General features: G+C 38.4%; 1 protein-coding gene across 3 annotated transcripts; it reads left to right on the top strand.

Annotated features, from left to right (window-relative positions):
* Positions 1 to 13,370, top strand: LYRM7 (LYR motif containing 7). 3 transcript variants are annotated; one of them, XR_009747275.1, is made up of 6 exons: positions 1 to 98; positions 3,153 to 3,225; positions 3,902 to 3,972; positions 6,423 to 6,504; positions 8,941 to 9,080; positions 13,196 to 13,370. XR_009747275.1 is itself a non-coding variant. In XM_061475655.1 (5 exons), exons 1-5 carry the CDS (start codon positions 81 to 83, stop codon positions 13,270 to 13,272), a joined length of 321 nt encoding a protein of 106 aa, XP_061331639.1. In that variant the 5' UTR covers positions 1 to 80; the 3' UTR covers positions 13,273 to 13,370. The 3 variants fall into 3 exon arrangements, 2 of the variants coding, with proteins under 2 accessions (XP_061331639.1, XP_061331640.1); XM_061475655.1 differs by lacking the exon at positions 8,941 to 9,080; XM_061475656.1 differs by lacking the exons at positions 8,941 to 9,080; positions 13,196 to 13,370 and adding an exon at positions 8,172 to 8,831.
* The last annotated feature ends 494 nt before the right edge of the window (positions 13,371 to 13,864 follow it).

The following is a 13,864-nucleotide window of genomic DNA, read 5'->3' as shown; positions in this document are numbered from 1 at the left end:
GGACCCGCCACCTGTTTGGTCGTCACTTCCGCTCCCACCTCTCCCCTGCTCGTCCGGACCGGAACAGGACGGCGGTCGCCATGGCTAGCAGGCGGCAGGTGAGCGCGGCGCGCATGCGCGGCCAGGGGCTTCGTCCGGGGGTCGCCGTTCACTGCCGGTGCTGCCCCGTCCTGCCCGCGGCTCCCGGTGCTGCCCCGTCCTGCCCGCGGCTCCCGGTGCTGCCCCGTCCTGCCCGCGGCTCCCGGTGCTGCCCCGTCCTGCCCGCGGCTCCCGGTGCTGCCCCGTCCTGCCCGCGGCTCCTGGTGCTCGGGGATCGCCACGAAGGAAGTGGAGCCGGGGCCAATGGGAAAAGGACGAGGAGGGCCTGCTCCGGTGTGGTGGTACAGGCTGCTCGCTCCCTGCCTCCCACTTCTCTCCTTCTCCTCCGTTGCCTCCTTAAAGCGCTCGCGGTGCCGACTTTGTTCTTGCCCGTTTGTCCGGCGCCCTGCGTGAGGCTGGGGTCACTCGTGCCCTGAAGAGTCGCTGGTCTTGCCCTCGAGAGCCGGCTCCATCGCGGGGGTTTGTCCTTCGTGCGGTGCCTGGAGCTGGTGGTAGTGCCGCTGTTCCAGGGAGGCGTGCGGTGTTCCCCGCAAATCTGCGGCCTTCGGCTGTAAATAGTGACTATGCGCAGGTTACGTATATAGAGAATATGTCATCGGAGGGTAGGAATACTTTCCCCCTGGCATTTATAGCCTCAGAAAGCTGAGGCTTTCCGGGCAAGAAAGCCATAGGATTAGGTAATAGAAAGAAGGGGTTTGTATGCGAAAGATGATGTAGAAAAAGGAAACAAGTTGAGAGATGACAATCAAGTAGAGGTTAAAATATGTCAGGAGAATGAAATTCTGAAGGGAAAATGAAGAAAAGCAGACCAGAATTATTTGAACCTTTCAACCTTAGAGTACTTCTGGGGGCACTTGAGCCCCTGTTTCAGACGTGTTCTGAAGCCTAGTATTGGGAGGACTAATACACTGAGGTATTATGGAAGTTCTGTGTTTCATTAGGTGACTGTAGACCTCAAAGTATTAGTACATTAGTACATAATGCTTCAAAGTCATCTTATGTATGTATCTCTGTGGTTGGTATGGTGAAGAACTTTATATGAGGGGTTTGCAGAAACAGGCAAATAGCAGAGGAAGATGCCTGAAAATAGTTGATCAGGGTTTAGAGTAACCATAAACCACTTCTTCACGTTTCACCATGCACTCAAAACCATTTGTGATAGTAACTTTACAGTTCATAAAGATGGCAAAAATATTCTGGGTTAGAAATCCTGTCCAAATAATTTAGTTAAATCTCTTAAAATATATATACAGAATAAGAAAATTGTTTGCTGACTTTTAATTCTGTTGTCTTACTACAGATTCAGCCACTTAGGAAATGCTGTAGTAGGAGGTAGCACGATTCTCTTCAGTTGCTAATTATCAAGGACACAAGCTGAAAAGGAGGTAGCAGATTCTGTGTTCTCTTCCATATGTCTCTCCTCAGCTTCATTTAACTGCTTGTCAAGTTACATACTAATTCTTCTAGAAGTGGCAAAAGTTTTTCACTTGAACATTCATGAGACCCTTAACTCAATTGAGAATGCACTGAAAGATCTGTAATGCAGTAGCATATACTGAACACAATGCTAAATCATAAATTGTAGTAGATATTATGACATGGTCTAATCTATGTGGTGAAGCAAGGTTGGAGTTTGTTCATGTTTGTAAGTTGTCCCTTACTGAGACTGTGGTAGCATTATGTTAAAGAAGCAGTACTGAACTGGAAAGTTTCCTATTCTCGTGCCTTCATCTTCTTCCTAAAAACTCACTTTCTGTGCGTGTACACTTCTGGATGAATTATTTCAAGGTGTGGCCAAGTGACCAGCTGAGCAGAGGGTGAGAACTTAGCTTGAAAACCTAAAATATGTGCTTATATCTGTTGGGAGAAATAGCTTTCAGGGAAGCTTGCTGTTTCTGTCATTGCTAGATTTAAAGCAGAGGCAGCACTTTTCACGGCCCTGCCAGGATGTTGTTACTGGCCTTTTAGAGGACAGTCTTGTTTGTATTTCCAACTGACAGCATGCTGACAAAGAAGGTGGCATTTCTCAGTTACAGCTCTATGTTTCCTCTGCATGCTTCTAAGAAATTTTTGGCATATTAATTGTGAGAAAACAATGTAAGGTTATAATGAATTGTGCTTTCTAGATATGCCAAAACGCACTTCAAAAGGTACCTTGTTATCAGTAATTTTTTATTTTTTATGGTGCTTGTTAGGGATTCCTGTCAGTCTCTGGCAAACTCCAAAAATAATCTGTTAAGGACTTGAGGATTTCTGTAATTCATTACAGTCTAATGAATAAACATCCAAAACCACGAGCTGTGATTTTTGGGGCTTTTGCTTTATGTAAATACTGATGCATGTAAGTTTTACATTGTAAATCCTAGGGTTTTTTTTTTTAATGTTTGCTTTTACTGAAATTTTTATTTGCTTATCTGGCAGTTTACATTTAGGGACTTTGCTTTGTTTTGGTTTTGCCACATTACCTGTGGAAGATTATGCCCAGGTGTTATAGAGAGACATAAGTCTCTATAAAGACGGTTTTAGATCCTTTTGAAATGTACTTCTCTCATGTTGGCTTGTAAATGTGAAAATAGTTCAGGCATTTGTGCTTTTATATTTTGTAATTGGGTTATTTGACATTTACAGTTACTCCGATTTCTGTTGGGTTTATTTGATATTGGCGCAATAAATATGTTTGCGTCAATGTGTTTGCAGGATTATATTTGTGTAATGGCAAATGATTATTTAGGAGTGGTGCTAATACTCTATCATCTTAGCTTAATTTGAAACATCTAGAACTGTCTAGGGTATTTCCTCATGTCTGCTTTGGATACAAGTTATTTAATCAGAGATTGAGGAGTAGTATCTTGGATACCAATTCCATATCTAATTCTGTACTAAATGGAAAGAACATGAAAGATTGGTTGGAACTAGATGATCTTTAAGGATTCTTCCAGCCCAAACCATTCTGTGACTCTGTGGTCAACCAGACCACCTTAATTGCAACATGTTCATTTTAACTAAGAATCCTGCTAGGAAACAAGCTAATTCTATTGATGTTGTATTGACAGGTGTTGAAACTTTTTAAATCATTACACAGAACCCGGCAAGAAGTTTTTAAAAATGATACCAGAGCCCTTGAAGGTGAGTAACTTTTTCATGTGGTGCACACTTACCTATCGTTCCATGGAACTTTCTTCTCTGAATTCACAGGAAAAGAATTCTTAACATAATCTTCCTTTAAGTTATACCTTTCATATTTTATAATTAATCATGGGGAAAACTTGTATGCCCATACCTAGATACCCTTTAATTTTAAACAAAAAAACAGTTGTTGGATTCAGGCACTCATGCCACATTTCATAAGGAAACAATCTCTTTTTTGGAACCTTGGTGATCTTCCTGGGCTTTTTATTTTACCTGGGGTTTTTTTTGTTTGTCTTTTTTTTTCACATTCCTCTCTTGAGTCCAGCCAAAGCATGTTTAACTGTACTAAGCATTTGAGTTGATTCTCTTTCTGTATGGTTGCTCCTCAGGGGATAAATACTGCTTTTTTAATAAACCAGCTTTTAGTAGTGTCTCCTGTTTTTAAAGCTCAGAATGCTAGATAGGCAATCATATTTTATTCCTATACCAGTCAACTTAAAACATAACATCACCTGAATTCTGTGGAAAACTTATTTTAAAATATTCAGGCAGCGTGCACCCAGAAAGTGCTATAAAGGATTTAGGATTGTGAGTTTTGAGGTAGTGACTAAGACAAGATACAGTTTTTGTTCACTCTTGTTTGTTTGTTTGTTTGTTTGTTTACTTTATTTAGCTGCAAGACAAAAGATTAATGAAGAATTCAAAAATCACCAAGATGAGACATCTGAAGAGAAGATAAATGAGGTACTTCTTGGTTTCATTGATTTTTTCCACTTTGCTTAAGAATACTTACATGATCTCTAAACCAGTGTAAGTACTTCTTGAGACATTGTGAGAGCCAGGTGAGTTCAAAAAAGGCTTTTACGTGGCTCTTTGTTTAGAAATTTATTGATACCTCCATTTATATTAATAGTATGTTGCAGAGTTTTGTACATACAAAAGCACAGCATGAGAAAGTGTCTTCTGGTATTTCAGTATGCTTATAATTAAGGAAAAAAAAAGTTTTATGTATTTTCACATTACTATTTTGTATACTTTGCTCATAATATCTGTCTGAGCCAGTTAAGGTCACTTAAGTTTACCTAGTCTTTGTTGTATAGGGAATCACAGGAAGATAGAAATTTAATAATCTGCTCAGTTACTGGCAGGCATGAGAAATTATTTTGACCCCTGATCACAAATGAGGCGGCATCTTTCATGGGAGGCAAAAAACCAACCAAGTGATTGTGACTATTGTAATAGAGAGGTATTGGGCTTTTTTGTTGCTTTTTCCTCATGGTACATTAGAAGGAGTAGAATGTTCTGTTAACTCACTAGGTAAGTTCTCTTTGCACCATTACGATCTTAGCACTTTTTATTGAGTCACTTTTCCTGAAACTTACTGACGCCTGAATTGAAATTTCTGTCTTTTAGATAATTTTAGTTCTTAACATCCATTCACAGTTATTAATTTAGTCCTTGACATTCAGCCTTTTAATAGACTGTATTTACATTGTCATTGGGCACTAGTTGGAAGAAAGTGCCTCCATCTGTCCTTTGCAAAAGTAAATCTAAATGTTTGCCTCATACGAGCCACTGGGCAGTAACATAAATAGTTCTGAGCATTTAGTTAGCTCTTTTAGCATTTCTGCTTCTCATCAGGCCCCTATAGTGATACTTTTGTGTTTGGGTTCCCAGTGTCTGATCTGTTAAATTGTATGTTCTTTTTGTTACAAGTCTACAGGAAAAGTGCTTGCTGTAGTTTTTAGATCTATATTTGTTAGGAATGGCAACCAACAAAATACACATTTGTAACTTTTTAATATGAGTTAACTGGTATCTTGATTAAATGTGCAAGTGGAAGAACTTCTGGACTTCCATCACAGCTACAGAATTCTAGAACATCATAGAAGCTTTATATAATAGATAGACTCTGATGCAGAAGAACAAAATTGAATAATAGACTAGATTTGTGAGAATTTCGGTGCTTGCTTGCATTAAAACAGGGATGTTAGTATTCTGCTTTGGACAGCAGCTAAAAAATGGATGTTGACCAACCAAATATGCATTCGTTTGCCAGAACAGAAAGCGGCACTGTCTAATATGACATCAAATAGGTATGTAGACCTAAGGAGGTAGGAGTAACTGGTCTGCGGTATTGTTGAAATGTGAGGTGTAGCAGCTGATCCGACTGCAGCAGTTTAATTCAGATCAGGAGGGCGCCTCTGAAGTTACTTCCTGGCATTTGGCTTGTGTTGTGAAGCAGTCTTAGAGGAAATGGCAGAATTCCTCTAAGGTGAATCTGAAGTGAAATCAGGAAAATCAAGAGCATACAGCCTAACTACTGATGGATATTCAGTAGGGGCAACTGGAGGCTATCTAGTCCAAACTCTTAAAAGGGGTAGGTGGAGTGGAGAAACTCAGTTTAGGTGTCCAGTCATGAGCTCTAACCTTTGCAAAGATCCGTTTCTGTTGATATATGCCACTTCCTAGTGTAACTGTGTCTCCCAGAATGTCTCACTCGTGCAATTTCAGTTTTTACTGATGCAGGTATCACACAAACAAATATTAGACTTCTCTTAATCATTCAAAAAAAAACTCGCTAAGGTGCTACTGCTTATCTTCTTAATGAGGGAAAGAACTTTAGGTCTTTTGCCAAATAGAATCATAGAATAGTTAGGGTTGGAAATGCCACTGCTAATCTTTAGGTAATGTCTTGTTCCCATGCTACTTCTCTGCAAAACCCAATATTCTTAATTCCTGTCATGTTTTGCCCTAATTTGCCCTTATTTCAATAGCTGGAATGTTAATAGAAGTAGATTGCACTTTTACTAGGGTTGGTCAGGTGTTACAGAGGCATTCACTGATGTCTTTGATCCCTGGAAACTAGTTACTTTCTTTGGTACTTGCATTCTACCTTATTCATTTGCAGTTTTAATTTGGTAAATAGAATTTACACTGCTGTATGTTACAGAGCAGAAGCATTCTTCCTCTCTCGTGCTGTATGTCAGGGTAGCTTATATATCAACTTATAAGTTATTCTAGGATCCCCAAAGTAAAAGCTGTGTATAGGTAGTGCATAACTAACTGAATAATATAATTGACTGGCTTTGTTGTATGAATAGCTGTCTAGTATGGAAAACATTTTCAGAAATAATTACATATCAGTTAAATTACTCTGTATTGTTTGTTGTTTTGTTTTTCCCTTTTACTAGCTTCTGAAAATAGCTTCAGATGTTGAAGTGATTCTTCGAACTTCTGTTATTCAGGCTGTTCACACGGATTCCAACAGAATAGGTGAGTAAAGCTGTGTGCTAAAAAGTTGTTTGAAAACATTGTAGTTCAGCAAATAAATAGAGAACTTGAAAACTAAGTGAAGGGATAGGGAGGGCAAAAGCCTGTCTGTCTGTCATTTCTCTGCCCAAACCATTAATTTAAGCCTGTTGACTAATGTCTCTACCTGGTGGAGGTTTCAAAGGCACAGAGTTTCTACACAAATATTTTGATACAGAGGCTGCTAGGAAAGAGGCAGTGACTACGTTTAGTGCCCTCATTGAGAGAAAGAAGTTCTAACTTGGCACCTTAACTATTAAGAGTGACAGCAGTTATGTAGCTGGTCAGCATGCATGTACTGGCTAGTCAGTCAGTGTATATCTAGATGTAGTGCCCACAGTATCTGTAGGTGCTTGCTTTATCAAACAGGTAGAAGCTCTTTGAGGAAAATCAGCCAGTGCAGTATGTACACTGTCCATAGAACAGCATGGGGGCTTTTTTGAGGGTTGAATGTTCTTTTCCAAAACCTTGTTCTGACAATTCAAATTCTGAAATTACAATTCCTGGTTTAGAAGTTATTTTATCTTAAGAGTCAAACATAAGAGAAGCAGTAAGTTCAGTATACAACTGTGTGGTAGAGGATAGAAGAAATCTTCATCTGTGTACATTGTTTTCATGTCACTTCTGTTCAGTGGTGTCTGTAAAGCTCTGTGACTGTTTCAGTTTTAGATTTGATAAAGCACTTAACTTTAGAACAGCCATTATGATCGAGACTAAAGATTCATCTAGCTAGACCAGTGTCGAGTCTTCCACAGTGATCCTAGGCAGATGACAGCAGAAGAGAGGAACAGAGCAAGTGAAATTTTACATCTTTCAGCTGTTTACACATGGAAGCACTTCATGCATCAGGAATGGTTTCTGTTCTAGTTGTCCTTAGTGGGTTTCTCTCGTGAACTTTCTTCTGTCAACCTGTGCAAATTTCTTGCATCCAAGAACCTTTCACAAAGAATTTACACTTTTTTTTTATGAAGTCACTTGCTGTAGTTTTGAATTTGACCCTACTCTTTAATTGCTATCCGTTTTCAGCAAGCATGAGTTTTTAAGCCCCTTATTGCCCCCTTTTTGTTTTTTTTACCCCCCCCCCCATGGAACAGCGTCTCTGGAACAAGTGAATGCCTGTGATCATTCTGTTGCTGTTCTCTGCACCCTTTTCAATTCTGCTGTACCTCCCTTAAGATGATTAGGAGCTTGCTCTCTCAATCAGAGCTGAGCACCGTCATCAAGCTCTGGGCAAACCAGGCATTTATATACACACTTATGGCACAGTGATGTTTTCTGTTTCATTCTCCACTGGTTTCCTAGTCATTCCTAATTCTAAATTTGATTTTTGGCTGCTGTGCATACATACATTTATTTATTTTTACAAAATTAATCCTGTATTCGCTAAACTCATCTGAATGGTTATAGTTAATTTTTGAATTTGTCACTTTCTTTGTAAAATTAGGTTTGTTGGTTTGTTGGTGATTTTTTTTTTTTCACTTGTATGCATTACATGTCTCTACATGTAATTTTGTCTGTCATTTTATTGGTTATGTTGTTAAGTCTAACTCTTATCCTGCAGTTCTTCACAGTAAGCCATTTTGTTAAAGAACTTACTCAGGATAGTATCATTAGAAAACATCCTTTTCCAGGTTACTTACAAATACCTTGAACAGCACAGATGACAAAAAGTACCTGTAGAACTCCACTTTTGACATCCCTCCTTTGGGAGACCTGTTCATTTATTGTTCACCTCCTCCAGTTTAAACAGTGACTTGCAAGACTTTGTGACAGTAAGGCTGTTGCTTTCTTAGAAACATGCCCGGAGGGACTTGGGGAATCCAAGCATGTTGGGCAGCTCCTGGGCAACCCCTCAAGAGCTGTTCAAATAACACCATCAAGAACTGTGAGGCATAACTTCCTTGGCAAAAGTCACATGAATTTGTGTTCAAATATTAATTTATCTTTTTGTCAGTGTGTAGGGATGGGGTTAGGAGCCCAGCCAGAGCCCACCTAGAGCTGATCTGGGCAAGGAAGGTGAATGACAGCAAGAACAACTTCTATAGGTATGTCGGCATCAGAAGGGAGAGGAGGGAAAATGTGAGCCCACAGCTGAATAGGTCAGGGAAACTGGTAACGAGGGACACAGAAGAGTCTGAGGTGCTCCTACTTTCACCTCAACCTTTACTGCAAAGGTTTGCCTTCACAAATCATGGGCCTGAGACCACTGGAGCAAGAATGACTTACTTTTGGTAGATGAGGAAAAGGCAAGGAATATTTGAACACAGAGGGCATAGACAAATTCATGGGACCTGACGTGACACAGTGCAAGGCCACTCTCAAGCCATCTTTGAAATGTCATGGTGATTAGGGGAGTTGCCTGAGGTCTGGAAGAGAGCAAATGTCTCCCTTCTTTTCAAGAAAGTCGAGAGGGAGGATCTAGGAAACTGGTCAGCCTCACCTCGATCTCTGGAAAGGTCCTTAAGAAATAGCTGGAAGCTGTTTCCAAATGTTCTAAGAACAGAATGGGAACGGGGAGTAGTCAGCAAGGATTTACAAAGGTGAGATCTTCTCTGACCAGCCTGATACCCTTTTACAGTGAAATTACTTGACTCAGCAGACAAAGGCGCAGAGTATTGCTGATTGTCTGTTTTGACTGTAACAGAGTTTTAATGTTGTCTCCTTTTAAATACCCATAAACAAAAAAGGATAGAATTGCCCCTGCCTAATTTTACAGACTTCTGGCAAAGAGGTTTTTGGGGAAGAAGGAGGTCATTCAGAGTGCAGTACTGGCCAGGAAAATGTCCTGCAGCAAAAAATCTGGAGCGCATCTGTACAAGGGTGCATTTGACCTACTTACGAATGCAGAGGATGTTATTATGCAGTGTTTTGCCCATCCTTTTTTTTTTTCTGTGTCCATTTTGAATAAGTCTTAGCTTTGCTTCTCACTCTGCAATTTATCTTACTGCAGCAAGAGCATAACAATGCTCTGGAAACAGCCATCACAATTTGAGAGATGTCTGGTTTGTGTGTGTTTGGAATTTATATTGAAGTGAGAAATACTTAGTCTTGATAATACAGTGAATCACCAATTAAAGGATCAGGAATCCTTAGAAAAATCCAGAGCATCATGATAGAAGTTCATAGAATAAGAGTGAACAGTATAAAAAATGGATAGAACGGATTCTTACTTGTCCTGTTATTATTAAAATGCAAAAAGCGTTCAGTGAAGTTGAAATTTACATGCAAAGCTAATGCAAGAAAAAAAAGTCATTTTTTATTTACATAATAAATAATTCTTAAATGTCACAGCAATGAGAAATCTTAGTGGCCAGGAGCAAGGTACTAAAAATACAGAAAAAAGCAGAAAATCAAATTTGATGCTTAGCTTGATACTGTAGTAAAAGAGTAAAAGAGAATCTCCTTACAGAAGGAATATACAGACCTTTCCACCATGGTAAGTTGTTTAGTAACATAACATTATTCTGAAGTGTTACTCTTTGAGCAGCCTCCTATAGTTTTTGCATCTTTCCTAAGAATTCAGCTGTGATTAGACAGCACTAAGAACTAAGCAATTCTGGTATAGCTCTTATTAATGTCACTGGTAGCACAGAGTATGCCATTAGAAAATTCCAGAAATTCAGAATTTTAGGGAGTTGAGGTAGTTGTCACTATATTTTAATAGCAGTTTATAGTTAATAGCATGGTCAGTTTACTGTGTGAAATTGTACCTAAAAAATAAATAATATTCTGTATATGTAACTAAATTAATATTACGTATATGTATCTAAAAAATAAAAAATAAATAGGTGTGCTTTCCACCGCAACTCCATTTTGCTGAATATCTTGCCTTACTGTTTTTCATCCTTTCTTGTTTGTAAAGAAGAGTTGTTTTTAAGATTAAAGAGAGGAAAAAAGTTGGAAGTGGGATTTCAACTTCCAGTTGAATCTATGGCTGAATGTTTTCGTGGGTTAATCCCAGCTGGCAGCTAAGCCCTGCACAGCCAGGACTGGAGAGCGAATTGGGAGACTAAAAGTGAGAAAACTCATGGGCTAAGATGAAAACAGTTTAACAGGTAAAGCAAAAGCCACACAGGCAAGCAGAGCAAAACAAGGAATTCACTCACTTCTTTCCATGGGCGGGCATTGTTCAGCCATCTCCAGGAACGCAGAGCTCCATCATGTGTAACGGTGACTGACTTGGGAAGACAAATGCCATCACTGCAAATGTCTCCCCATCTTTCTTATACCAGTTTATATTGCTGAGCAAGATGTCAAATGGTGTGGAATATCCCTTCAGTCAGCTGCAGTCAGCTGTCCTGGCTGTGTCCCTTCCACATGTCTGTGCATTTATATAATGAAAATAATCAAGTGGATCCTCTCATTTTCCTTTACTTTTTAGCACCTAGGAGCCAGTTTCTGTTGGGAATTTTGTTGTAGGAAATGCATGTGTAGGTATATGAGTCTGCTTAGGTATTCAATTTCAGTACAGCTTTGATTAAGGAAGTTTTAGCAGAACAAAAATCAACCTTCTTGATCCTTAATACTCTGTGGTAACTTTTAAAGTGCCAGTAGTTACAGTTAGCTCCATCACTGCTTTTATGGTATCATCTTTTATGGTATCATTGCTTTTATGTTATCATCACCATATGAAAGGCTTGGGACAGATTTATTTAAAAAAAAAAAAAGTAGAAGTACAACCCTAAGGTGGCTGCTTGAGTTGCTGCTTGTTGGCAAATAAAAATAAGCAACCTCAGTTGAACGTTTACTTATTCTTCATCTCCGGTGCTATGTGTTTGTTTTGGAAACTTTGTAAGTGAAGGTTTACTTTGCTGTAGTAGAAAATCTAGTGGCCTATTTTGAAAAAAGTGTAAGGTACTTACATTTGGGCTGTATTTAAATTAGTATAACTTCCTTGCTTCAGGCTTTTTTCAGGTTTGGGAGGACAATGGTTTGGGATGAATCAGTTGCTATGTTGTATGAAGGAGCAGGGGAAAAAGAAACTAGGTAAAGTGTTTCAGAAAGCTATTGTGACTCACTCCTTAAGTGAGTTACTGTCGATCTTTTGGCTCTAAATTTTTTATTATAGCTGACAATATACAATTTAGCTACCACTGTTTTTTTCTTTTTTTTTCAATCGTGCATCTCCAAAATAACTAATAACCAGAAATAAAAAGCCAAGGACTTGTCTTAGAGCAAATACTAGTAAGGCAAACATTTTTCCTAATTAAATGAAATTATTCTGTGGTGTCATAGAAGCAGTGCACAAGCCAATGATATTCCTTAAAAAGAATATGAGACATAATAGTGTAGACTTATGTTGGGGTAGATCTTTGACAAAGAAAATCAGCTGAAGTTTTCTTACTAAAGAGAAGACAATTTCAATTAGGAGCTTGTTAGTCAAATAACTACTTTTGTTTTTTTAAAGGTTTCAGTGTGAGTTACTTGGTAGTATAGAAGTACCTCTGTTCTATGAATTTCATTTTCATTTTGGATTAGGGTGATGCAAGAAGAGATTTCAATTTAGTAATATACCACACATGCAGTATGTCCTGGTGATTTTGATTTGGTGTGTTGCCAGTGTATGTTTGAAACTTAGCTTTGAAAAGGAAAGTTAAAAATTCTTATTTCAGTCTTTCTTTGGACTTCTGTTTTTCAGTATTTTATATCCAGTTCTGTTTTTCTTTGGCATTTATGTTTTGAGTACCTATTCTAGTTGTGTAGGTTGACATGTTTTGTTATAAATCTACTCAGATGTAAAAGAAATGCAATTGAAATTTTACTTAAAGCTCTTAGAAACTTATCAAATGCATCAGTATTAGTACACAGATGCGCAAGGAGCATGCCTTTAAAGAAATCAGTTTTCTTTCTTAGAAGGTGTGGGATATCAGTGCACTTTGATCAGAATGTTACTCATTGCACACACATCCGCACAAACACACAGAGTTTTACAGGTTTACTGTACCTTTCACAGCCATCTGACACAGTCAAATTACAACATTAGGATTTCAGGTGTTCGTGTTTTAATTTTTGCTGCTGGAGCAAATCAGACATGACACACCTCCTCCCCTTCCTGAGGAAGGAAAGCTGATTTCTGAAGAGCTAGAAGGCAAGAACTTAAGATTCAGGAAGAGGTTAAAATGGCATATAATTAGGCAAAACTTAACACACCACACCTGTGTGACGACACAGTGGCCATAATTTTCATTTGGTACTTTCTTTTGCTGTTGTTCTCTAAAACAGGTAGGGCAAGGTGAATATTACAGATCAGATTCCAGGACTCTGGGGGAGAGGGCTAAGTCAAATTTAGTATTCATTTCTGGAACTGTTGGAGCACACATATTCTGACTTGGGCATGATAAAACTGCCATTACCTCTCTCACTAAAAGCTACTGCAACACTGTATCATTTTTTATGGTTTCTTAATGGTATTAAAATATTTTCAGTGCTCTAAAAAGAAAAAGGGGAAGGCAATATTCTGACCAACAGAAGGTAGAAATCTCAATATAATTTTGTCTTGGGTAGATCCCATGATGCTGCTTGGTATACATTTCCAGAAGTTCTGATTCTTATTGTAGTAACCTGATTTTTGTTTGTAAATATAAAAACAACTTTCAAATTTTAAATAGTATTTTCCATAAGATTATATTCTCAGAGGGATTTTTTTCTGTTACAGTGCTCGTACCCAGGAAAGATCTGCTACAAGACAACACTCCTTACTTTGATAAACCAACAAAAAAGCATGAATCCTGAGGAAAACATATCCCACTCCCCTGAAGGTTAATATCCTGTGATGAGATCTCTGAAAACCAATAGTGGATACCTGTATTAAAGCTAAATTTAAAAAATCATTTAATATTGTTACCAGGAAAACAGGAACTGAAACCAAGTCACTGTTTTTATTGTGTTCTGTGGTATCATCACAAATGTCTGTGGAAGATACTAATACTTCCACAGAAGTGGATACTAAGACTTCAAGATGCACAATTATAATGAAAATACACTGCTGAATTGTGTTACTTCAGCCAGTAATGTTTTTAATTATGACAGTTGTCAAAGATTGTTTCTTAGCAGTCCAAAGGGGTTTGAGTGTTTTTATTTTTTTTTTCAAAACTATATACAAGTTAAATGCAGTTCTTAATCCTGATAATATTTATTTCTGAGTTTATTGTCAATCATACACTGTTTTGAAGTAATGAAAGACCATCTTGTGGCACTTGCCACTAATATGTTGTGGTGCCTGAGAGAGTTCTTAAGGTTTATCTGAATAAATTATTTAGGTTTTACGGCTGTGAGAGCATGTGTAGTGTTTTTCTTCTCCCCTACACCTTTGAATGAGCAGGAG

Source organism: Pezoporus flaviventris, unplaced genomic scaffold (genome assembly GCF_033815535.1).
Source record: "Pezoporus flaviventris isolate CSIRO_AGI_PZ_B2104156 unplaced genomic scaffold, CSIRO_AGI_Pfla_v1 ptg000086l, whole genome shotgun sequence".
NCBI lineage: Eukaryota > Metazoa > Chordata > Aves > Psittaciformes > Psittacidae > Pezoporus > Pezoporus flaviventris.
Note: the sequence above shows the minus strand (reverse complement) of the source record. Positions and strands in the feature narration are given on the sequence as shown.

What these genes read in the sequence shown, in the direction of transcription:
- LYRM7 (XM_061475655.1), top strand. An exon ending in TGATACCAGAGCCCTTGAAG is followed by an intron (nt 3,226 to 3,901) that starts GTGAGTAACTTT and finishes TACTTTATTTAG; the next exon opens with CTGCAAGACAAAAGATTAAT. An exon ending in CTGAAGAGAAGATAAATGAG is followed by an intron (nt 3,973 to 6,422) that starts GTACTTCTTGGT and finishes CCCTTTTACTAG; the next exon opens with CTTCTGAAAATAGCTTCAGA.